Raw genomic sequence first — 23,977 nt, 5'->3', positions numbered from 1 at the left:
CATTAAAATTTTAAGTGAAAAGGCCGAGGCAAGTCAAAAGAAACCTCAAATGATGTGGGTGACAAAACTTTGGCAATGACACGTCAGGTGGAGGTGGGGCGGTAGGCTTCGGTATCACCGGGGGGGTATCAGACCCCCCCTCCCCCCGGATAACTCCGGAGGCGCGGCTCGGGCCCCGGAGCTCCGTTGTCTGCCGAGTGCGTTGCCTGCCGGCGCTAAACTTTGCTATCGCTGTCAATGCTTCACCATTCGGTCGAAACTGCACCTTTCTTTTCCTTAAAACTTTTTGTGCGCAAACAAACAGGGACGAAGAATAGGGGCAAAACAAGGACGAGCGCTCGTCCTTGTGTTGCCCCTATTCTTCGTCCCTGTTTGTTTGCACACAAAAAGTTTTAAAATGAACCTGTTCCAACTAGGCCGACCCGCAGTTATGTTTCTTTTTCTGTCAACAGAGCGTGTGAAAGACGGACAGTTAACATATGTAATTATTCGATATGAGGCTCGAAAGGAATGCTGGCCATTGTGGAAAGCTTCCTCTAAGAGTTGCTTTCGGAAATTAGATGGAAGTGTTGCGTCCTCGAAGATACGTCGATGGGAGAGAGGTCTGACTAAAGCGAGGGGCAGGCCAAGCTTTTCGGAATTGAAAAGGCGACGCGCACGCAAGACGAATGACATTTCGCGGGACATTAGGTGATATACACACACACGCGCGAGAGAAAGGATCGACCGTGGCACCATCAAGGGTGCGCTTGTGTGGATATACCCACAGGCCTACAATTGGGCCATTTCCGGTTTTATCGCCGAATGCCGGGTTTCTCGTTTTCCCTTTCCGCTTCTGCAAGGTGCGCAAACGCACGCCCCATGGAGAACGACGCCGTGCGCCGCGATGTTTGGCTGCCCCGGCGTGCTGCGTAAGTCACGACCGGGCCAGCCCTTCGGCAGTATGCGGCATGCCTCCGCGCCTGCGTCCTTGGCGGCGAAAGCTGGCCGAGGGCGGCAGGAGCGCTCTCCGAGGGCGCCGCGGCCGCTGGCCTGCTGCACGTATACGAACTCCCGCCCCCCTAGCCCCCTACGAAGCTCTTCGCCGCGTTGTGCTACAGCACCCTCTGGGATCCGCGCCGGGTCGCGACCGCTGAGGCGGATCTGGCCAAATGACAGTTTCCGAGGGGACGACAACTGCGCAGTCGTTGCCGGCAAGCGGACGGTCGCGCCGGGCGACGGTCATTTGCGTGGACACTGGCGGCCGCGCGTGCGTGCGCGCATGCTGGTGCCTGGCGGTGCAGCAGCGCTGCGGTGCCCCCTCCGGACGATGCCGTGCCGGGCGGTGCGCTCCGCCACCACCACCACTGCCAATGGCCGCGGCGCAACTCTCCAGGGACCGTCTCCTAGCTGACTCGTTGCGCAACGGAGCGCGGCGACAACAAGCAGCGCAAAACAAAGAGGGAAAACAAAGCGGCGCACGCACGGGCGGGAAAACGTCCTGCTTCTCTCCCTCGCCCACAGCGAATCTCGGATGCCAGCGAGTCCCGCGGAGAGTGGGAGCGGGGGTGCCGGGGGGGGGGGGGCGAGGGGGGCATTACTTTTCCCACCGCGCTCGTCGGTTTGATAGGCCCAGCCTAGGCACGTCTGCCGAATAAGGCCTGGTGGGAACCACGGCTGCCACCGATCGGAGCCGCAGCTGCCGAGCGAAGTGGGACCGCGCCACATGCTAGCCACTGCGGCAGAAGAACCGAGTTTCGCGGTTCAAAACGGCCCATAGCAGGATTCCGTGCGCGTTCGCAGCAGGCCGGCCGATCGGCGGTGCGAGGAGGAGGCTGTACTTGCCCAAGACTACTTGGCTCAATATCTGCGGAGAGGGTGAAAGCGCTCCATACTATGGCTCGGTGCCAGAAATGGTCTGCCATGCCTTTAAAATGACGCATACGGTCATGAGGAAACTCGTAGAGGTAATTGACGTGCGTTGGCATGCAGGTATATTTGTGAGTTAAGCAGCATAACCGTTACCTATAAGCTGCACAAAGGAACTAAAAACAAAAAAACCTGAGTTGCTCTAAACCCCTGTCAAAAAAGTTGTAAATCCGCTCGTTGCACACCTGTCGCGTACCATAAATCGGTGGATTATCAGAGGATTATCGAGCAAGTGAAGAATGGGTATATACAGCAATAAAACGGGCGGAAGACGCGATAGAGACGGGGCCAGCAAGTGGAGGGGGGGGGGGGGGAGGCACCTCCCGAACAACCTTCCTCAGTTAGATCGCGTATGAGTATATAGGTCATCCGTGCGCTTACGGGTTTGTGTCCCCCTCCTCCCCACTGCCTTTCAATAGCCTCATCTCACTTTTAGCTATTCGAAATGTGCATTATTAAGTACCTTCAACGTTTCTTTGCTCCCTTTTTGTTTCTTCAATTTTGTAAGAATCGGATCAGCTTTCTTTTCTTCAACTTCATATTTCCTCATTCTGATGAAACAGAAGGCACTCGCTGATAGGCAGCCGTACGGGACATGTTTCCTGTCATCGTTCCCAACACATTGTCATATTCCGTCATCATTATCGGATTCATCGTCCTGTCAGCTCTGATAGGCCCAATTGGCTGCTACGGCTTGCTCCGATTGGCTCAAAATGGCACAATTGCAGAATCTGACAATATGGCCGATTTGTAAAGTGTCCAGAATAGTAGCCCCGGTGTGGAACGAAATTTCAATTCTTTGCTCCGACTACTGTTGATCAACAGGTCCAAATGGTTAGCAGAAGTCACTAGCTGTACTTTCTGTAGGTGAGAAACCGCTATAAGCGCGACACACGTAACGAGAACAATGGCACCTAGCGAATGAATGTTTGTTCGAAAGGAGTTGGTCGACTGCCATAATATAGGGAGAGGAAAATAACACGCACTGATGTTTGGCAAAACTTGCTGCTGGGCTATTTGGTACATCATAACTGGTGTGAAATAGACGCGCAAGAGCCACGGAAGTGACGAGAAAGAAAAGGGCGTCACTCGCAACTATATTCACAAAAGAGTAGCGTAATGTATAGCCGTTCCGGACATGCGCAAACCACATCACCTCAAACGCTCATCAAATTACACCAGATAAGGAGATTCCCAGAATCCTTCTAATCTAGTACAGATTGAAAAAAATCGTTTTCGCCGACGAATTCGTATTCGCAGATTTCTGCTTTAACGCTGATGAAAACACTTTCCAATTCAGTACAGTCCCGGTCTTCTATTGGCGGCGAGGAGTTACGGAGTCGCCATCAATCGGAAGCCTGGCTGGCGTAGTATGAGGGATCACGTGGCGCGCTCCTCATAGGTTTTGCTGTCAGCGCGCACTGAAAACACCACGCACGAGCTCTCCCGGACATTTCTGTAAGTACTTTCGAAACGAGAGAAGTTTGTTACTGTCTAAATAATAATCATGGGCAAACTGAAAGCACAGAATCGTTTACAGACGCTATCTCTTTACCGAATACGTACAGTGAACGCCACTGCGCGCGGTTGCCGCGATGGAGTCTCCCGAACCGGCTTCTTGCGTGAAAGGTAGGTAAACGCTGAGAGCAAACTATGTGAAATATCTTCTTATAGTGTTTGTATAACTGAATGGAGCGTAATAGAATGAAGCCTCAATGCAGCGATCGCACAGATTCACAGCGACCGACTGCGCGTCTGCATGCTTGTCCGAGCACTGTTTCGCTTTCACCGCGAGCGCGTTTTCGCACCGTGCCATGAGCTTTAGGCGGCAGAATATGAGCATTTGACAGTATACAAGCAACCATTGTTGCGTGGGCGCTATCAGAGTTGTTCAAAAATAATTTCATTGTAGAGACTTCGACGGGGACTGTGATGTGCCGTCGCGACGATTCAATCTTTTTTTTTTTTCCTCTTCTAAATTCTTGGACGTTTCAATATTATTTCTCGAGTTGCGTCGCACTGTATGTTTATCGGTGTTCTCAGCGTGCGATTTCCCGCTGCTTCTTTTTTGTAATCCAGTGCATTAATTCATAACACAAACATGACCATATGCCATGATTTTTTTTTAATGTGCTTCTTACCACTCCCTTTCCACTCCAGTGAACTTGCCAGTATCTATAGCATCGACAAGTTCATAGACCAAACCGTCATGACATTAGTCGGTCAACGGACTCGGGCGAGCGTCTCAGTGCGCGTTTTTCGAACATCACAGACCCGGCGCTGTAGCAGAAATCTTTCCCGCGTCTGTGCTTGCTGCATACCCGAGTTGTAGCCGATGGCTGTTTGCCGGTTTTATGTTTCGCGAGCCAAGCTTCACGCAGCTTCTTGTCCTGCGGCTACGTGTGAATAAGGCTGACACCGGGCTCCGTTGCGTACGACACTGCGGCACCGAGCAGTAGCTACCATGTTGCGCGCCTTCAAAGTCAGCCACTACCTATTGTGGTGATTTCAAGCGTTGTAAAGGAGACACTCGAAGCGGGAGAATCTCGCCACTAAATGAGGACCGCAGCGTACGAGGGAATTTAAACTCTCGTTTTCGGCTCGCTTCGGCGCTCCCGAAGCAGCCGACGCGGACGCTATGTCCACGTGATCCCTAATAGCACGTCATGCCGACGGTGGCGCCAGCTTTTCCAGCTCGAGGCCAACACCCAAAGCTAGCCTTAATATAACTGCCGGTGTGCGCATTTAGCTTGATCGCTCGCTCACTCACTCACTCACTCACTCACTGGAGCATTGCGCTTCGAGTTGTCGATCAGTTAGTTCTCGCTATGCCACCTGTTCGCCTTCTGGCTATAGCTTATTTGGTGCAGAGCGAGTGACCAGAGAAGATTAGTGGTGCTGGTTTCGATACCCGAACAAGGGAGAATTTTTTTTTTTCAATTGCCAACCCACATCGCTTTTCGTAGTATGTAGCTACGTTGTGTCAGCTGAATGACAACGTTCCTTATTATGACATATTCCATAATGTTGTGTCCCTGCATCGGTAAAGCTGCCCAACAAGTACCGAAAGAAAGCACAACGCACGCTAAAGATGGCTTCCTAAATAATATATTGTAGCATAATATAGCATAGCAGTTAAACAAGCGACGAGGAGGCAAACTTTTCAGACGCTGTGTAAATCATACCAAAAGCTCTCCTCGGAAGCAACTGCAGAAAGAAAAAAAACAAGAAAAGAAAAGAAGAAAGGTGGTTTAATATTAGTGACACATAAACAGCGTTAAAATTTCACCTATGCCTGTAGTCATAAGATGTCTGGCTGGCTTTAAAAAAAAAAGGAATTTCTTTCTTGGAGATGTTACCACATAGACACTCAAATGTTTTCATAGCTTCGGAAGTGTGGCGGAAATGAGGATGGCAGACACACCAGCCCTATTTGTGCAATATTGCCAGTACTGTCACCGCAACAAAAACTGTCAGGATATCGCACTGTTCCCCTCCCCCCCCCCCCCCTTTTCCGCCAACGACCTCCAATCTTCGTGGCAGGCATGAGAAAAAAGCTATATATACAATGCTGTTGCATTGCGAGTACTGCACATTTCTTGATCTGTATAATGAGAGATGATTCTAAGGTTTCGAGGACCCCATTATCATTCATGTAACGGTGAAAAATTCCATGCACCTTCTCAACTGCTCTACTTACGGGAAAGTGAAAATTAAACGGCTCTAGGCTCTGGTCGTTCGGCTGCTTGTCACGCGCGTTGCCCGTTCGTGTACCGTTTTATCGGACGTGCACAGTTTTTGTTGCTCTTTTACTTCACATCAAAAGTGCTGCAAGAAAGGATTCTTTTAGTGAGTAGTTTGCTGGGCCTGTTGGTGCATGGTGAACGTATAATGGTTTCCAGCAAGTACGGACGCGAACACAAGTAAGTAGAAACAGACAGGACAACGCGGGACAGGACAAAGCGTTGTCCTGTCCGTTTCTATTTACTTGTGCTCGCGTCCGTACTTGCTGGAAACCATTATAAAGGATTCCTTGTAAACTGCCGCCATGTGAATGAACAACAGCTGGCAACTCGTCTCACTGTGTCTTCTCATAGCCCGTGCGTTGCTTTTAAACGTTAAACCCCGCAATTAGATTTGGTTCGTCTCCTAAAATAAGAAGTTCTGTTTCTATTTGCTATCGGTCGCCCACGGCAACCTAACGCGTAGCGATGTTTGGCCGCACACCTCCACGCGTTTCTCCGAAGCCGCGCTCGGATAGCCGCCCGCCGTTGCCCGAACGCGCAACGATGCCGCTGTGACGCAAGCACTGCCCTCAGCTGTCCTCCTCTCATCCACGGCTGAGAGGCCAACGCCAGCGCCGCCGCCGCCAGCGCCTCCACTCGCCCAGGTGGCTCAGCCAGTCGGCTCGATTCCGAAAGTCGGTTCCCAGTTTGGAGTTTGAACGGGACGACCGGTGTAACGTGCGCGGCGGTGTCGGCGATGGAGGCTCGCGACCGCACGTGAAGACCCCGTGATCGGACGAGCGGAAGACTGAGCACACCTACGAAGCATGATCTGAGACGGTGGACAAAAGTCAGTGCCCTTTCGCGACGATGAAGTACCGTCCGACCTGGGCGTCGGCAGTTCTGCTATGCTGGCTCATGTACGGCTTCTCGCTCGGCGGCGGCCGTCCCGTAGAGATCAGAGACAGGCAGGTGTTCGACTTATCAAGCAGCCCGCATCGAGTGACGCGCGACATCGTCGTCGAAGACTCCGGTGAGCTGGTCATCGAGCCCGGCGTCGAGCTGCGCTTCGCACCAGGCGTGGGCATCGTCGTCAATGGAGTACTCAAAGCACAGGTATACGAATTTCCTTCTTCGCCGCTGCTCCACGCAAGGTCTCCGTTGGCGAGCGACCGAGATAGTATAGGAGCTTATCAGTGTGGCACGCACGTGAAACGAACCGCCGAGGGACCTCTGTTCTCTCGTAGTCGCGCGTTCCTTCGACCTAAACTTTCTCACTTGCTTCTGGGGTTGTTTCGGTTTTCTATTTCTTTAACTGTTTCCCTTCGTTGCGACGTCACTATCTTTCCTGCGGGAATGAACGCCTGGTGAGCGCTCCTTCTCGAGAGGGAAGTTATTAGCTGCGGTGCCCGAGTACTACAACCTTGGCGAGATTAACCGGTCGCCGAGTAGCTCCGAAAAACGTCTTTTCTTGCGCGCGCGATTGGTCACTCATTCAAGGCGATCAACGGCTGTTACGTGCACGCGCCACTGCAAACCGAGGCAGAACGCGAATGTTTGCAGGATGTAGGGCTGTTGAGTAAGGATAAACGAACAAAACTGCCCTGGCATGGAACTATCCGAACTGTGGAATTTCACGTGTGGAGTTTTACACGTTGGAGAGCGCACCGTCTAGGAATGAAAGATCGCATGCTTTATTTTCTTGTATTGCTCTCTCATTTCCAGAAATTGCTTGCGGTGCAGCAACGAAATGTAAATTCCTCAAAATGCGCGCGTGATCTCATCGTTGTGTCGCATGTGCGTTCTTTGCCACCGGGTTGGCAACTTGGCTCCTAGTAGCCAGGAAGACCAGTGACCTGAACGTTCGTGCTGCCATGGTGCGTCGACAACCGTTCGGCATGCGTTGTTTACGTAGAACGATTGCAGTTTGAAATGCATGACCTCAGAGTAAACAAGGGGCTATCGCAGAAGGAGTTCAGTGTCAAGTTGCGCATATACACGTGACCTGTCGCTCTGGGCTAAGAGGGTTCGACGTATCCGAATGATATGTATTGTGGATGCTGCAACGCACTGTGGTCGTAGCTGTCCGTTACCCCGGTGCTTTCTTTTTTGTTTCAAGGGCGCCAGGCGGAGTCCGCGCATCGCGCACTCCGTGTAGAGTGCAAGACGTGTGCGCGGAACGAGGTGGGCGCGATCGTGCGCCCACCCAGTTGTGAGCAGACTGTTGCACTCTGTGGCTCGCCACCGAGTCGCCCAGGTGTCGGCAGTCAGGCCGTCCTGGAACTCAAGGGCGACGCTGGGTGGGCGATGATGCGCTGGGATGAGCGTTCATACACCAAGATCGGGAATAGCGATCGGACGGGGCGTTCCTAGACTAGCTGCCGCCCTGACCGTGGAGGCAGGGGCGGCGCGCCGCGCTGTCGCTAGCTGCGAGCGCCTCAAACTGGTTTGGGGAGCTGCGAGCTTCCTCGGAGCCCGTTGCCCTCCATAGGCTGCGCCCCGGCCGCTCGCCGCCACCGCTGCTTGATCGCTGTCGGGGCCCCAGGCCCCGGTGGAAACACGTTCGTGCCGTGACCCCTTGACGTCGCCAAAGCCCGAAGCTGCACGAACAACAGCTCCCTGTCAAGGGCCGTGCATGCTGCCCGCTCGGTTGCCGTGTCCGCGACTCGCCGCTGTGCTCGCTTTGTTTCATTTGGTCGTCGCTCGTCTTAAACAGCCTGGAGGCGTCGTCACGTGCACGCTGACCAGACGCCATGGCGACGTGCAGGAGCCGTTCGGGTGATGCTCTGGCGCCAGGAATTTAAATTTAGTGCACTTCCAGAATTTGTCTTGCAAATATCGTGAACTTGAACTCAGTGTGGCTATAGAGGCAGGTAGTTATCTCTGCGATAGTTACCTAGAGAGCTGAAAGGTGCATTGAAATACGTTAACGTGCCATTAATAAGCGCCGTTTGGAAACCAATGGCTACACTCAAAACAGTTGCACCCTTAGGGGTGTATGTCCCATGACAATGCACTCTTAGACAAAGCTACAACCTTTGGGGTGTATATCTGCCACACAACGATAATCGTCATCTGCCTTGCTTGCGTTTCCTTTCTTGAAAACTCCGCGCCCGCTACTTTCCTGCCGGGAATGCTATGTCATGCTGATAACGCGCATGCCGTTCGTTACTGGGAAGTACCGGGCTCGCAGTGTTAAAGAAAGGAAATGCGGACTAGACAGATGACGTTTATCGTTGTGTGGCAAGATACAACGCAAAGGGTGCAATTCTGTTTGAGAGTGTAATCGTTGTCTGCCTTGCTTGCGTTTCATTTCTTGAAAACGCTGCGCTCGCTACTTTCCTGTCAAGAACGCTATGTCACGCTGATGACGTGACTTGGAAGTACCAGGCTCGCAGCGTTTAAGAAAGTAAGTGCGGGCAAAACATGACGGTTATTGTTGTGGGACAAGGTAAGCCCCAAAGTGTGTAAATTTTTTAAAGAGTGTATACAATGTTGTTACTCTGGGTGTATTGCGCAGTTTGAGCACCCTTTCGAGGAATCGAAATACACCCTTTCAGTTACTCTTAAAAACATTTGCATCCTTTGGGGCGTATCTTGTCCCACAACGATAATCGTCATCTGTCTTGCCCGCATTTCCTTTCTTTAATGCTGCGAGCCCGGTACTTGAACGGCATGCGCGTAAACAGCGTGGCATAGCATTCTCGGCAGGAAAATAGCGAGCGCCGAGTTTACAGGAAAGGAAACGCAAGCAAGGCAGATCGTGATTATCATTGTGGGACAAGATACGCCCCAAAGGGTGCAAATGTTTTAATAGTGCAGTGTTACCTTGTCTTTTCTGAAGAGTTAATTTGCCACATGCATATGTTGTAACTTCCTCCTTTCGACCTGGGTAATTTTTATTTACTCTTCTGAAGTCACCCTTATAAAAACAATGAATGATGTCCTACACTCTTAAGTAAAATTACACCCTTTTGCCACAACGGTAATCGTCATCTGTCTTGTCCGCATTTCCTTTCTCTAACGCGGCGAGCCCGGTACTTCCCAGTAACGAACGGCATGCGCGTTATCAGCATGACATAGCATTCCCGACAGGAAAGTAGCGGGCGCGGCGTTTTCAAGAAAGGAAACGCAAGCAGGGCAGATCACGATTATCGTTGTGGCAGATATACACCCCAAAAGGTGTAAACTTTTTTTAGAGTGTAAAAGTGTAGGCGCGCCGGGGGGGGGGGGGGTGTGACTGTGGTTCGTGCACTCGGCACACCCGTAATCCCTGCTGGCCTCGTTCATTTCGTGGCCACGCGCAAACACCACTCAAGCCAACAACGGCAAATGCGATCTTTACTGAGGCAGAATGATTTCTCCTCATGAGTAAGCTCAGCTATGCGCCTCACACGTGAGAACTGCATGGCCTAAGTTTACACCTATTTTTATGGAGGAAAGAAAGGATATACTGGGTGTGCTATACAGGCGCCATATATTGAGAGGATAAAATTTCCTTCGATTATCTTCATTTCTTATCATCCGTACCGCCTAGTTATTGATATCGGCGATAGCAGTGGTGTGACTTCGTGGGAACCTATATATACGACAAAAGGTTAGAAAGAGTGTAAAGTGAAAATAACTTGCAAAATAAGACCCCAGGGGCGGCATGTCGTAACGATTTCTTCTCTTTCTATTCTAACCATTCCTTATCATCCGTCGTGCTTGCTGGCCGATCGCGACTATAACAGCGGCGGGGCAGTTCGCAAGGCAATGAGGAAGTGTGAGCAGAATGAAAAAATGAAGAGTCCAGTACGGTCACCGGGCCCTTTCAATGATATACAAACTCCTCAACGTATAGGTTTAGGAGACGCAATGCACTTGTTGGGGACTCACGAACGCTCGTTGACAAACACAGCCGTCTGTGTACTTTTCGTCGTTGTATGTACCGCGGATGAAATGACATTTCGTTGTGGAAACCGTCGCGAAAGGGAGTATATCAAGGACATCTGGGTGGCGGTGCATACTTTCGACGCCGGCCGTGTAACGGCAAGTTGGGCTTTCAGTTCCGGCAGACCGCGCAGAGCCCTTACCGAGCTGTTGCCCCTGTTCGTTCGCACAGTCTGTTTCCTATGCGCATGCGCGATTGCGCCGAACCCGTTTCGTTTACCGGGTGTGCGCCGCGCGTACACCGCCTGCATGTTAACGCGTTAGTCCGCAAGCCTTGACTAACATGCACTGTCGATAGTAAAATTTAGCGCGGGAACAGGGGAAGTTGTGTTTACCACAAGCCGCGCTAATTAGAATGTTCAAACTACCTTTGTTTTCTGTTTGCTACTAACATTTCCGTGATGGTGTAGTTTTCTCGACGCTGGGATAGGCGCATTCGGGATTGCTATATGTCGCATTTATTGCGGCTAAATTGTTGAATGAAACCAACACGCTGATTTTGCGTGCTGGGTATGCGTGTGTACATTTGCTCGGTGAAATATTTTCCGCCGTTATTGGCAAATTTCCTTCGACTAGGACAGTTTACTGTACACTGCAGAGCAAGCGCCGCCGTCTATATAAAAATACCGCATGCGCGACGGAGAAAAGCAGAGGGAAAAGACGCGCGCTATATACGACACGGTGTGCGACGAATGCATGCCGCGTTATATGCGCCCTGTCAAGGCACTCAGCAAAGATAGCGTCTCCTATTTTCCTCTCTCCCTGCTGGCCTGACCGGAATTGTGAAGAGTCACAAGCGCGCAGATAAGTGCCGATTGCGCGTCGTATACTTGCAGGCTTGACTTTGGTCATTTTTGTAATGTCTTACACTGGAGGATTGTCTGTCGAAGCCGAAGGCAGGCGCCTCGCTTTACAGTGAGGGTGCCCTGCGAAAACGAAACGGAAGACGTGCTCCAGCTTCTCGCCCGCCACCGTTTTCCTGGGCTTTCGTAATTGCGATGGCGAAGACGCGTTCTTGTGCTCGCGCTGCACATAGTCAATCGAGGCTGCGCTTTCTTCGCCAGGCCGGGCGCAGTCAGCCAGATTGCTTGGCAGAAGCAGCCGAGCATGCAACGTGGACGCGTGTACCGCCAAGAGGGAACCACTTGAGAAGCCGTGCAAGTTTGAAACGCCAGGGCGCCCTATAGCTGATCAGAATGCGAACGCACGTACACGCCTGGATAGTGGCACAGCACTCCTCGGTTGGCGCTCGGCGAACACGAAACGCTCGTGTCCACCTTGCCCTGTCAACTCCTCTGCCTTTCCGTACTACCCTATAGCTCATGGTTCCCCTAATGTTAAGTTAGTCGCGCCTAGCTCTTTCGAACGAGAGACCCAACGCGTGTCGCCTGCGCGTACGTGTACCCGTCGTCGTATACTGGAGCATGCGTTTGCAGCAGCATTGCCACCACAATATAACTAGACTGTAGTTTCATGCAGGCACCAAAAATAATTATTGCCTTTGAGTCCGACTTGGAAGGTCGGTTTAAAAGGAGGGCTATTTCTTCAACAGCAATGCTGCATATATATGTATGCAGTATGGAACCACAAGCGATGGTCGAACCTAAACATGAAAACAAGACGATTTTTTTTTTGTTAGTGTTGCCTCTCGAATAGTATGTATACAGCATGCACCACAAAACCATGCCGCAACATTATCTGATTTACGTGTCTTCTGGCGAAGACGGAGCCGCGCCATGACACTACATATTCTACCACGGTCTGAGACGGAACGCCGTCGACGTATGCGGAACCCGGAGGTGACTCCTCCCCGATCGAGTCGCAACTGATTTCGCCGCCGTCATACAGCGCAGCACCGCTCCGTCCTATAAACGCGGCCACGTGGCGCGCGCGCGCATGGCTTCTTTGGGCACCCGGACACGATCGGACGCGCGTTCGTGTGTGTGTGTGTGGGTCATCCGCCGGCGCGATTCTTTTTTGGCGTCTTCGGCCGCCCTCGTCCAGTGCCGCACTCAGTCACGACGGAGCCAGGCGTTGCGAACGTTTCCACAAAGGCCCCGTGACCGAATCGCGTTCGGACCGCGCGTATACGCTCGCGGTCGCTGCCCGTCTGCTGGCCTGCCGCGCACTGCAGTAGGGCCGCTTGCCTGCCGCTCTACAGTATGCGGGGCAAGCATGTCAGAAACTCGACCGGAGCACCCGGATTGCGTCGAAGGTCAGGAACTCGACTCACGACGAGGCATTCTTTCTCCATATGGTTGGGATGTTTTTCCTGTTTTTTTTTTTCTTTTGCACGACTTTCATGAACCCTGCCTGGCATTCAATCTTTCTGGTTCATGCATTGAGCTGATATTGCTGTTTTTTTCTTTTCTTCCACTGTGGCGTTAGGCAACGTGCTTCGGGCTGCTCTGTTACACACTTCGATGGAGACAAAACGCAACAGCGCGCGATCGTGTTGTGCATGGTGCGAACCGTGGAAGGGAAAGGGAAGCGCTAGACTCGGCGTAAATCGGGATAAGCGACTGCATTCGTCCTTTCATTTCATACGCATCTGTTTGTCGATTGCAGCGTGAACGTTGTTTGCACGAGCCTCGGATTTACAGTTCACTTCAGAAACTTCAGCATGCGAATCACGGGTCGTATACAGTGGCGGCGTTTTTCTACCGCGCGCGCCTTATGCCAGACCGAGCACACTCCTTCCTGCTCGGGAAAAACCCGGATTCTTGGCTCGCTTTCCTGTCGGTCGTTGAAACTACAGTCGCACCCCAGCAGACGAAGCGCCACGAAAAGGAGTGAGCGAGTTCTGAATTTCACTCGGAACTCGCCTGCTTAAGGACGTTCCTTAAGATGCTTTCGCTAGCTGTCTCTGTCGTTGAAGCGTCCGGGTCTTACACATAGATATGTCTGAAAGTGGTGGGATCTATGCATGCATTGTGGCTTAAGAGGAAGCTTTAGCTCGGGCCCAACTCCGACGCGGCCTATTCAAACACATGTAAAACGCAAAAACGTTTTTATGAGGTAACCCCTGGACCGATTTTGATGAAATTTGTTGCATTTGAAAGAGAAAGTTAAATTCTAGTGACTGTTGGAAGCGGAATTTCGATTTAGGGCTTCAATTTTCTTAAAACGTTTTTCAAATATTTGACCGTTTGAAAAAAATAGAAGCACGAAGTTTACAAATTCATAGCTCTGCATCAAGAACTGATATCGCGGTTCTGTAAACGGCATCCATTAGATCATTCAAAGCGGACAAATTCAGTATGTCATTTTACATCTTACGTGAATGTGTTACGTTGGTTACAATGGTATTGCAAAAGTTGTATTTCCCTATGATTAAATTTTTTTTATATTTATGTGTAACATATCAATTTTGTCCGCTTTAGATGTAGTATTAGATGCAATTCACAGAATTGTATTATCATTTTTAGTGGTTGAGTTACGGAGTTGTAAACTTGATAGTTTCGTTTTTTGAAAATTTTCGATTTTTGCCAATTTTTAACAAAAAATTGACGACCTAACTCAAAAATTCGCAACCAACAGTCACCAGATTTTAAGTTTGTCTTTTAAATGCAACAAACCTCGTCAAATTTGGTGCAGTGGTTGCCGAGAAAAACGAATTCTCCTTTTACATGTATTTAGATAGGAGCACTCGAGCTAAAGCTTCCTCTTAACATCGTGGCTCTTCTCGGGCTCTTCTCCGCCTTGGCGATCGAGGAGTCCGTGTGGGCGGCGAAGTGTATCTGCTTAGTCACCGCAATTTCATCTTTGACCTTATTACACCTGCCCAGACGAATTTCGCTTCAAACCTAGACATATATTGACTGCGTCGGTGCATTCGCTCGGCAGGGTCCATGAACGGATTTGTGACGGGCCAACCACACGAGTGCGTGCGTCCTCACGCCTTCCCACGCGTTTACGCGCTATATACTATACACGCTGCGCCGCGACTGCATGGTTAAAACGCGAATATGTGTTGCGGGAGCCCAGAGATCCTCCTCCCGATATATATTTTTTTTTCTTTGCACTCTTGGAGGGAGGTATCCGCGCCCAGTGATCAATCTTCGTCTACGCGTTTCTCCCCGATCGTAGACCGCTTCCGGCAGACGCATAGGCTCGTGAAGACGCCTGCTGACGCGCGGTTGAAGCGCTCGTGTGGTTACCGCTTTAGTCGCAGCCAATACTGTATATACACAGACCATGATGGCTGCGTATGATACAGTGCATTCCCCTCTTGGGGTGAGGATCTCGCGTATATGTTTTTATTTATTTGTTTTTATTTCTGTCTTTAGTTTCAACAGTTTCGCGTTATTGTACCGTATACGTGCGTGAAGCCCTCGTGTAAGTTGCTTGCGTGCATGCATGAAATGGCGAGAAGTACGTCGTCTCCATTTGGCAGCGTTGCCTCGCGTCTTTCGTGTTTTCCTGTCTGCTGTAGTTCGCCGGCTATGCAAGCCGATTGCGGATATTTTTGTCGCCGTGACCAAAGAACGACGAGTCCGAACAAATGGCCACGTTACCTGTGCATTGAACGCGAATTATAAAACGACCATGCAGTATTCCCTGAAATTGCCAGCATGAGCGCATTTCAGTCGTATGATCATTACTGTCCAGATAAAAAAAAAGAACAAAAGAAGAAAAAGGAAACACGTGTATATGTTTGTGTGTGTCGTTCTTTTATAACACGATGTTTCGCAACATAGCTTAACTACCCGTAGATGAGGGTCGAAATGAAAGTCTGCGCCCTATAGACGGATTTCCTTTTCTGGTGACTCTGCTGCGGACCATGTGCTGCGCGCGCCCCCGCACCTTCGGCGTTGTTGGGCGCGGCGAGGCTGCGGGAAGCAAGGAAGCCTTCCGGCGCGCTTGTAATGCGAAGCCGCTCGAGAGAGAAGAGCTATCGAGCGTCATCTGCATAACACGCGGTGCTAGGCGTCGACGGCGCCGACAATCGCCGAGTGCGTGCGACACCCCCCAGATGTGCATGTGCAGAACGACCGCTCTCGATCCCCCATGCATCGAAGCTGTGCGGTTGGCCGGGGGTAGATGTCCGCATGAGGTTCCCTTTTGTCGAGAGCAATTTTAGTCGATGACCGTCGCAGTATGGAACACGCTGTGCTGCGAATGCGGCCAGTTTCTCATTGGTTGCGTACGTTGGTGACGATGATAATGACCTCGAGGCCCGTGGCGCATGCCTACTGTGAGGGATCAACCAAGAATTGGAAGGTGCGAGGAAAATATATTTAAAGTGCCCTTAAGTTAAATATAAACGAGAAGAAAGGGGGTTAACCGCGGGGACCGATTTTTATTAGTCATATCATAAGAAGCCAACAAACATTTGACACCAAGGACAACATAGGGGAAATTACTTGTGCTTAATAAATGAAATAAAGAAACGATAAATTAATGGAAATTAAAGTGGATGAAAAAACAACTTGCCGCAGGTGGGGAACGATCCCACAACCTTCGCATTTCGCGAAGGTTGTGGGTTCGGGGTTACACTGTGGGTTGTGGGTTACATAACGAGGGTCTCGAATCCGGCAACATTGATGCCTTCAGGTAGCATATGAGGGTTTATTGACCAGTTGCCTTCACCCAAGAAGATCACGTTCTCGTGACGTCTGCGGCAAAAGGGACGTTCTACGTCCGCCGCCGAGGTCTGTGAGTGTTGGCGCTGGCTAACACTCCCAGGGTTCTACTAGGGCACATAAATACCCAAGAAAGTGAATGGGGAACGGCGCCGTGGTAGCTCAATCGGTAGAGTATCGCACGCGAAGGTTGTGGGTTCGGTTCCCATCTGCGGCAAGTTGTTTTTTCATCCACATTAATTTCCATAAATTTATCGTTTCTTTATTTAATTTATTAAGCACAAGCAATTTCCCCTATCTTGTCCTTCGTGTCAGTGTTTGTTGGCTTCTTATGATATGACTTAAATTAAATATGTAAGTATTCGCACCTGCTATACTCTCTCTGTTTTTGGTTTTGCACCCACGGCATTTTGGGTTACAGTTACGCTCATGAAGACGTCGGCGCCAAAGCAGATTCACCGGTCGGACGTAAGGACCTCGTGTACAGTGGGGTAGCGGCCCTGCTTCATTAAACTTCCTAACTGAGCCCGTGCGAGCGAAGAATGGCAGCATACACCGCGCGCGCTCCTTCCTCGAGCTTCGCGTTTTCGCACCCAACGCGTGCTCTTGAAGATGACAATTTCTACGCATTGTTGCGACTAGCTGCTGCAGTCCGCTGATGCGTCAGCGCTTGTTTATAACGAGAGAGTTACCACGCCTCCATTCGTCATGTCCTTGCGTGTCCCGCTGGGTTTATCCTGTCCGGAGTGCCACGCACAATAGAGTAGTGACTAAGCAGGTGGGACCACTCGCTATCCTCGCCGCCGTACTTCTTCTTCCTCCTCCTCCTCCTCCTCCTCCTACGCGCGTCCATTCATTTGCACACTTCCGCCATGCGACCACTCATCCGCCTGCAGCTCGGTTGTTCGATCGGGCCTTACGACGACAGCGTGGGACTGTTTAGCCGTATATGCTCCCGATCTCGTTTTCCCTCTCGGAACGAGTTCTGAATTTCCCGAGTAAAACAAGATTAAAAAAAAAATAAAAACTCTGAAAGAAAAGAATGAAACGCTCCACCTGTTTAGCTGTAGCGTGCCGAACAGAACCGTACGCAGCTCACAAAGCTTAGAGACTGAACTCGATGGATGGAGACAATGCGTGCGTCGCCGCCTTTCGCGCTGCGTGGCGTGCCTTGGCATGTACTGTACGAACACACCCATTCGCGATCCCCGCGCCTGACTTGCATATCCGATGCGTCGATCGGATGCCTGGCTGTGTACTGCTTTCGTAGTGTTTGGATCGCACCGCTGGTACGATCTGTTGGGAACTCGGCGCTGACGCCCGTGGTTGTACCTGGGTCGCAAGCCCCAAGGGTAGCGTTGGCCTGGCGGCCTGGGGTACAACTGGAAGCATCCGAAGGTCCCGGCAAAGCATGAGTCGACTGGTAACAACGAAACAACTTGTTTATTTTAACATCGCAAAGAGTTGGCGGTCAGGTTTGACCGAAGTAGAGAGACGGGAGAGCACTTCACTCAACAGAAGAAATCGGAGCCCTTTTTTTGGCGTCCGGGGGCAGCTGTTTTTATACTCTCGCAGTTGAGGGCAAGAAGGAACCCCTCAAAAGACGAGCACGTGAATGTACAATGGGCTAATGGTGACGCACACTGTCGTAGCGCTGCCGTAGCACCATGTCGAGCACGATCTCGTAGCACCCTGTCGTAGCGCTGCCGTAGCACCATGTCGAGCACGATCTCGTAGCACCCTGTTGTAGCGCTGCCGGTCGGGCACAATGACTGTAATGAGAGGATGATCCCTGCTTTCGCATCGCCTGGTTCGGGCACAATGACTGGAATGAGAGGGTGATCCTTTGCGGTCGCATCGCCGCAGTCGCGCCTGGAAACACCTGCCGATGAGCGTTGCGGCGACGACGATCGGGCCAAAATGTCTGCCGCCCCGCCGCAGTCGCGCCGGCAAAACCACGTGTCGCAGGCGAAACGCAACAGACCGCCCCGCCGGGGGAAGGAGATCCCGATGGACAGGGGACTGCATCCGCTGTCCGGAGGGATGTCGCTCGATGATGCTCATAACCGAAGTCGGGCGTCCCTCGACGTTTCTTGAGCGCAGCGCACAGAGAAGGCCTCGTTCTCTCGTTCAGGTTCGCACGGGACACTGCAAAGTGACTTCGGGAGAGTTCACATTTTTGTTCTCGTTCCCGGCAAGCGTTAGAACTACGCTGAAACTCAACCGCTCAGTCAGCAAGCACGGCACAACCCTCACTAAGCCCTGCCAGGCTCTTTCCCCTTTTTATACCACTGCCTAGTTCCTTACAGTAGTCTAGCATCACTCAGAACGCGTCCACAAATTGGAAAATTGCACTAGAAAGCATATCATCACTTTGAAACACTAAACAAAAGCAATATGTTAAAAAAAAATCCTGCCTCAGGAAGAAAAACATCAGTAACAAACAATTTTGAGGCTGATTCCTACGTTAGGGGCTTCGACTTAAGCCATCGGCGTTACCGTTGAGACTCCCCTTTTTGTAACGCACCTCAAAGGAATATTGTTGTAAAGCGAGGCTCCAGCGCAGGAGGCGGCCATTTTTGGGAGAGATGGTCTGCAGCCATTGGAGAGGGCAGTGATCCGTCTCAATGATAAACCTCGAGCCGGCTAGATAGCATGACAATTTCTGAACGGCCCACACGAGACACGCACACTCTTTCTCGGTGGCGCTATACGCCTGCTCACGACTGGACAGCTTACGACTAGCATACAGGACGGGGTGTTCTACTTCTCCATTTTCCCGTTGGCACAGTACAACGCCCATGCCTCGCTCACTAGCATCGCACTGAACAACGAACCCTTTTGTATAGTCTGGCGATCGTAGCACAGGCTGGTTTGTTAGGGCACTCTTTAGGGCGCTAAACGCTCTTTCCTTTGTCTCGTCCCGGACGACTGTTTGGGGCTCTGTCTTTCTTAGAGCATCCGTCAGGGGAGCCGCGATATCAGAGTACCTAGGGATGTACCTCTGATAGTAGCCGGCGACACCTAAGAACGACCGAATATCGGTCTTTGTGCGCGGTTGCGGAAAGTCTCGCACAGCGGCCACTTTTATTTCAGAGGGGCGGCGACGACCCTGACCAATCACGTGACCGAGGTAGACAACCTCGGCCTGTGCTAACTGGCACTTAGGAGCCTTTACTGTCAAGCCCGCTTCGCGCAGGCGGGTTAGCACTGCCCGCAAGTGTGCCATATGCTCAGACCAGGATGCGGAGAATATCGCTACGTCGTCTAGATACGGTAAAGCGAATTCTTGCTGTCCCCGCAACACTTTATCCATGAGACTTGAAAAACAGTATGGCGCGTTCTTCAAACCAAAACTCAACACTTTAGGACGGAATGTTCCCATTGGTGAAATGAACGCCGCATACCTACTAGCCTCTTCTGTAAGTGGAACCTGCCAATAACCCCTGACAAGATCTAGGGTGGTAATAAACTGAGCGCTACTAACTTTCTCAAGGCGCTCCTCGATGTTAGGGATCGGATAAATTTGATCCTTAGTGATGGAATTAAGCCTGCGGTAGTCGACGCAAGGACGAGGTTCCTTGCCCGGTACCTCAACTAAAATCAAAGGGGAGGTATAATCACTCTCACCTGCCTCAATAACACCGAGCTGTAGCATTTTCTTTACCTCAGCCTCCATAATATCGCTCTGGCGGGGTGACACCCGATACGCCTTGGATCGTACTGGCTCTGGGGAGGTAAGTTCTATATCATGAGTAAGTACAGAAGTCCTACCAGGCCTCTCAGAGAACAGACCTTGAAACTCTTGTAATAGCTGGTGTAGTTCGGTTTTCTGCTCAGGCGACAGCGGTGATCCACTGACTAAGTCACTAATGACTTGACCGGTGTCTTCCCTGTTCGTCACTGAGCCTAGTCCCGGAAGCTCGACCGGAAGCTCTTCAGGAACGTTTACCATCATGCACACCACTGCTTCCCTTTGTCTATAAGGTTTGAGCAGATTACAGTGGTAAACTTGCTGTGCTTTCCGCTTTCCTGGCAGACTTACCACGTAGTTAACGTCCGACAGTTTCTGAACAATTCGTGCTGGGCCCTCCCACTGCACGTCTAGTTTGTTGTTTAGCGATGTGCGCAATATCATGACCTCATCGCCCACCTCAAAACGACGGGCCCTGGCGGTCCGATCATAATAAACCTTGGCCCTCTGCTGGGCCTTTGCCATTGCTTCACCTGACAACTCCTGTGCCCTTCTTAAGCGTTCGAGGAGCTTAAGCACGTACTCCACCACGACTGGGTCGTCGCCCCTACCTTCCCACGATTCTCGAAGCATGCGAAGCGGAGATCGAAGCGAGCGACCGTACACCAGTTCAGCTGGCGAAAACCCCGTAGCCGCATGCGGCGCGGTCCTTAAAGCAAACATCACCCCAGGCAGACACAGCTCCCAGTCAGTTCGATGTTCAAAACACAACGCTCTCAACACGCGCTTCATGACGGAGTGGAGCTTCTCAACGGAATTCGACTGTGGGTGGTACACTGAGCTGTGTAACAGCTTTACCCCACACCTTTCGAGAAAAGTTGTCGTCAAAGCGCTAGTAAACACTGTGCCCTGATCTGATTGGATTTCTGCAGGAAAACCAACTCGCGCAAATATGGACAGTAGTGCATTAACTATCTCAACTGAGCTGAGTTCTTTAAGCGGCACTGCTTCAGGGAACTTTGTCGCTGGGCAGATCACAGTCAAAATGTGTCTGTACCCCGTGGCTGTTACCGGCAGAGGTCCCACAGTATCAATAACGAGCCGTCTAAAAGGCTCCGTAATGATAGGTACCAATTTCAACGGCGCCCTCGATTTGTCCCCTGGTTTGCCCACCCGCTGACAAGTGTCACATGTCCTCACGAAATGGTCTGCGTCCCGAAAACACCCTGGCCAATAGTACTCTTGCAAGAGACGGTCCTTAGTTTTCTTAACTCCAAGGTGTCCGGACCACGAACCCCCGTGTGACAAGCGCAACAGATCCTGACGATAGCATTGAGGCACGATCAGCTGATCGAACTCCACTCCTCTGCGGTCTAGATACTTCCGGTACAGGACTCCACCTCTTTCCACAAAACGCGCAGTTTTCCTGGCGATACCTTCTTTGACATTGCAGCGCACGTTTTCCAGGCTGCCATCCTTTTTTTGCTCGGCTATCAAAGCCGTCCGGCTGACTTTTAGCAACCTATCAAGTCCGTCTGACGTAGGCGCGATGAGCAAATCAGTAGATAGCTCTTCTAACTTTCCCGCGTCGGGCGTTTCCTCTCCAGTATCTGGCGCCTTTAACGTTACAGACTCAAGTTTATTCAGTTCGGGCGTGCTCGGAATATCAGCTTGCTGCGCCTCTGACCCTTTTTCGTTGTTTGATAACGTCGGCCCCGCAACTACCGCCTTTGCAGCGAGCTCCCGAACCTTCGATCTGGTTAAGGCCTGAACACTAGCTTCACCAAACAAAAGCCCCTTCTCGCGCAGGAGGTGATCGGACCTGTTTGAAAATAGGTACGGGTACTGGGGTGGCAGCATAGATGACACTGCCGCCTCTGTCTCAAGCGCTCCGAAAGGTCCTTCAATAAGCACTTTTGCTACCGGCAGACACACGCTATGAGCTTCCACGGCTTGCTTGATCCATGCGCACTCGCCCGTGAACATATGGGGTTCTACGTAAGAGGGGTGAACTACATCCATCGTAGCTGCGGAATCGCGAAGCACCCGGCACTCTTTCCCGTTCACGAGGAGATCTCGCATGTAAGGCTCGAGAAGCTTCATGTTCTCGTCAGTGCTGCCTATTGAAAAAAACACAACTTTTGGTGTTGTTTCCGGACACTGCGCCGAAAAGTGACCCGGCTTCTGGCACGTATAACAAACGCGCGCTTGCCTCATCTCGAACCGCTTTCTGCGTTCGGCTTCGGCTGCCGCCGTCTCCTTAGGTTCGGTCGCACTGCTTCCACTCGCATCCGCACTACGCGTGTTCCCCTTTGCTCTCATGGGTGTGAACTTCGGCCTCTCAAACTTCGAGCCAAATTCACCCTTTTGACCGTCCTTAGCTCCGCGAGCCCGACGCGTCACAAACTCCTCGGCTAGCTCAGCGGCTTTAGCCACCGTACAAACGTCTGGCCTATCCAAGACCCAGTATCGCACGTTCTCCGGTAACCGACTATAAAACTGTTCTAGCCCGAAACACTGCAGAACTTTATCGTGGTCACCAAACGCTTTCTCTTCTTTGAGCCACTCCTGCATGTTCGACATAAGCCTATACGCAAACTCTGTATATGACTCACTTCTGCCTTTCTCATTTTCCCGAAACTTCCGACGGAACGCCTCCGCAGACAGCCGGTACTTTTTTAGCAGACTCGATTTTACTTTGTCGAAATCCTCTGCTTCCTCTCTATCCAAGCGAGCGACTACGTCGGCCGCCTCGCCGGGTAACAAAGTGAGCAAGCGCTGTGGCCACGTTTCCCGAGAGAACCCCTGCTTCTCGCACGTTCGCTCAAAGTTAACCAGGAACAAACCAATGTCCTCTCCAAGCTTAAACGGCCGCATCAGGTCAGTCATTTTGAACAATACTCGTTCTCCTGCACCGTGTGCCTGACTTCCATTACGAGCGCGTTCCATCTCTACCTCGAGACGCTTCATTTCCAAAGCGTGTTCGCGCTCTTCTTTTTTCTCTTGTTGCTCTCGCTCTTTCTGTTCTTTACGTTCACGCTCTTCTTTTTCTTTTTGTTCTTTACGTTCACGCTCTTCTCTTTTTGCAGTCTCCCTTTCCTCAATGGTCTCAAGGCATTCCGACAGCTCGTCATCCTCAGCCTCTAACTCAAGAATAGCCTTTAGCAGTTCTGGTTTTCTGAGTTTGTCCGAGACATCCAGACCCAACTCTCTTGCAAGCTCCAACAATTTCGGTTTGCGCAACGACTTCAAATCCATGGCTGCTCTGAATGCTGCTTTCTCTACTGCTTACTATTGTCTTGCCGCAAACTAACCCGGCAGCAACGACAACCACAATTACCAGCTCTGTTTCTGACACTAACAAAAAGCCTGGCAAAGCTCAGAAGAAGAAAGTCCCGCACTCACCAAACCTCGCAGGCAGGAATTCCGCGCAGTCGTTCCGCTGCAGGCAACCAGTCGTCACACAGGGCTCGTTGCACTGCTCCCGGATCGTCGTTGAGCTGCTCAGCATACCGTCAACTGCATCTCTTCGCTGCTGGCCTCCGTTGTCGCGATCTCACCGCTGGCAACCAGATGTTTGGATCGCACCGCTGGTACGATCTGTTGGGAACGCGGCGCTGACGCCCGTGGTTGTACCTGGGTCGCAAGCCCCAAGGGTAGCGTTGGCCTGGCGGCCTGGGGTACAACTGGAAGCATCTGAAGGTCCCGGCAAAGCATGAGTCGACTGGTAACAACGAAACAACTTGTTTATTTTAACATCGCAAAGAGTTGGCGGTCAGGTTTGACCGAAGTAGAGAGACGGGAGAGCACTTCACTCAACAGAAGAAATCGGAGCCCTTTTTTTGGCGTCCGGGGGCAGCTGTTTTTATACTCTCGCAGTTGAGGGCAAGAAGGAACCCCTCAAAAGACGAGCACGTGAATGTACAATGGGCTAATGGTGACGCACACTGTCGTAGCGCTGCCGTAGCACCATGTCGAGCACGATCTCGTAGCACCCTGTCGTAGCGCTGCCGTAGCACCATGTCGAGCACGATCTCGTAGCACCCTGTTGTAGCGCTGCCGGTCGGGCACAATGACTGTAATGAGAGGATGATCCCTGCTTTCGCATCGCCTGGTTCGGGCACAATGACTGG

General features: G+C 51.4%; 1 protein-coding gene across 1 annotated transcript in view; it reads left to right on the top strand.

Moving 5' to 3' along the window:
* Window positions 1–6,280: 6,280 nt before the first annotated feature.
* Window positions 6,281–23,977, top strand: part of bark (C-type lectin domain-containing protein bark beetle) — a 100,818-nt gene continuing 83,121 nt past the window's right edge. Inside the window, exon 1 of the mRNA XM_075673553.1 lies at window positions 6,281–6,749. Coding sequence (XP_075529668.1) covers window positions 6,504–6,749 — 246 coding nt within the window. The 5' untranslated portion in view covers window positions 6,281–6,503. The remainder of the gene's footprint in view (window positions 6,750–23,977) is intronic.

This window comes from Dermacentor variabilis, chromosome 1, assembly GCF_050947875.1.
Source record: "Dermacentor variabilis isolate Ectoservices chromosome 1, ASM5094787v1, whole genome shotgun sequence".
Lineage (NCBI taxonomy): Eukaryota > Metazoa > Arthropoda > Arachnida > Ixodida > Ixodidae > Dermacentor > Dermacentor variabilis.
The sequence above is the reverse complement of the archived record's forward strand: the minus strand, read 5'-3'. Positions and strand labels throughout refer to the sequence as shown.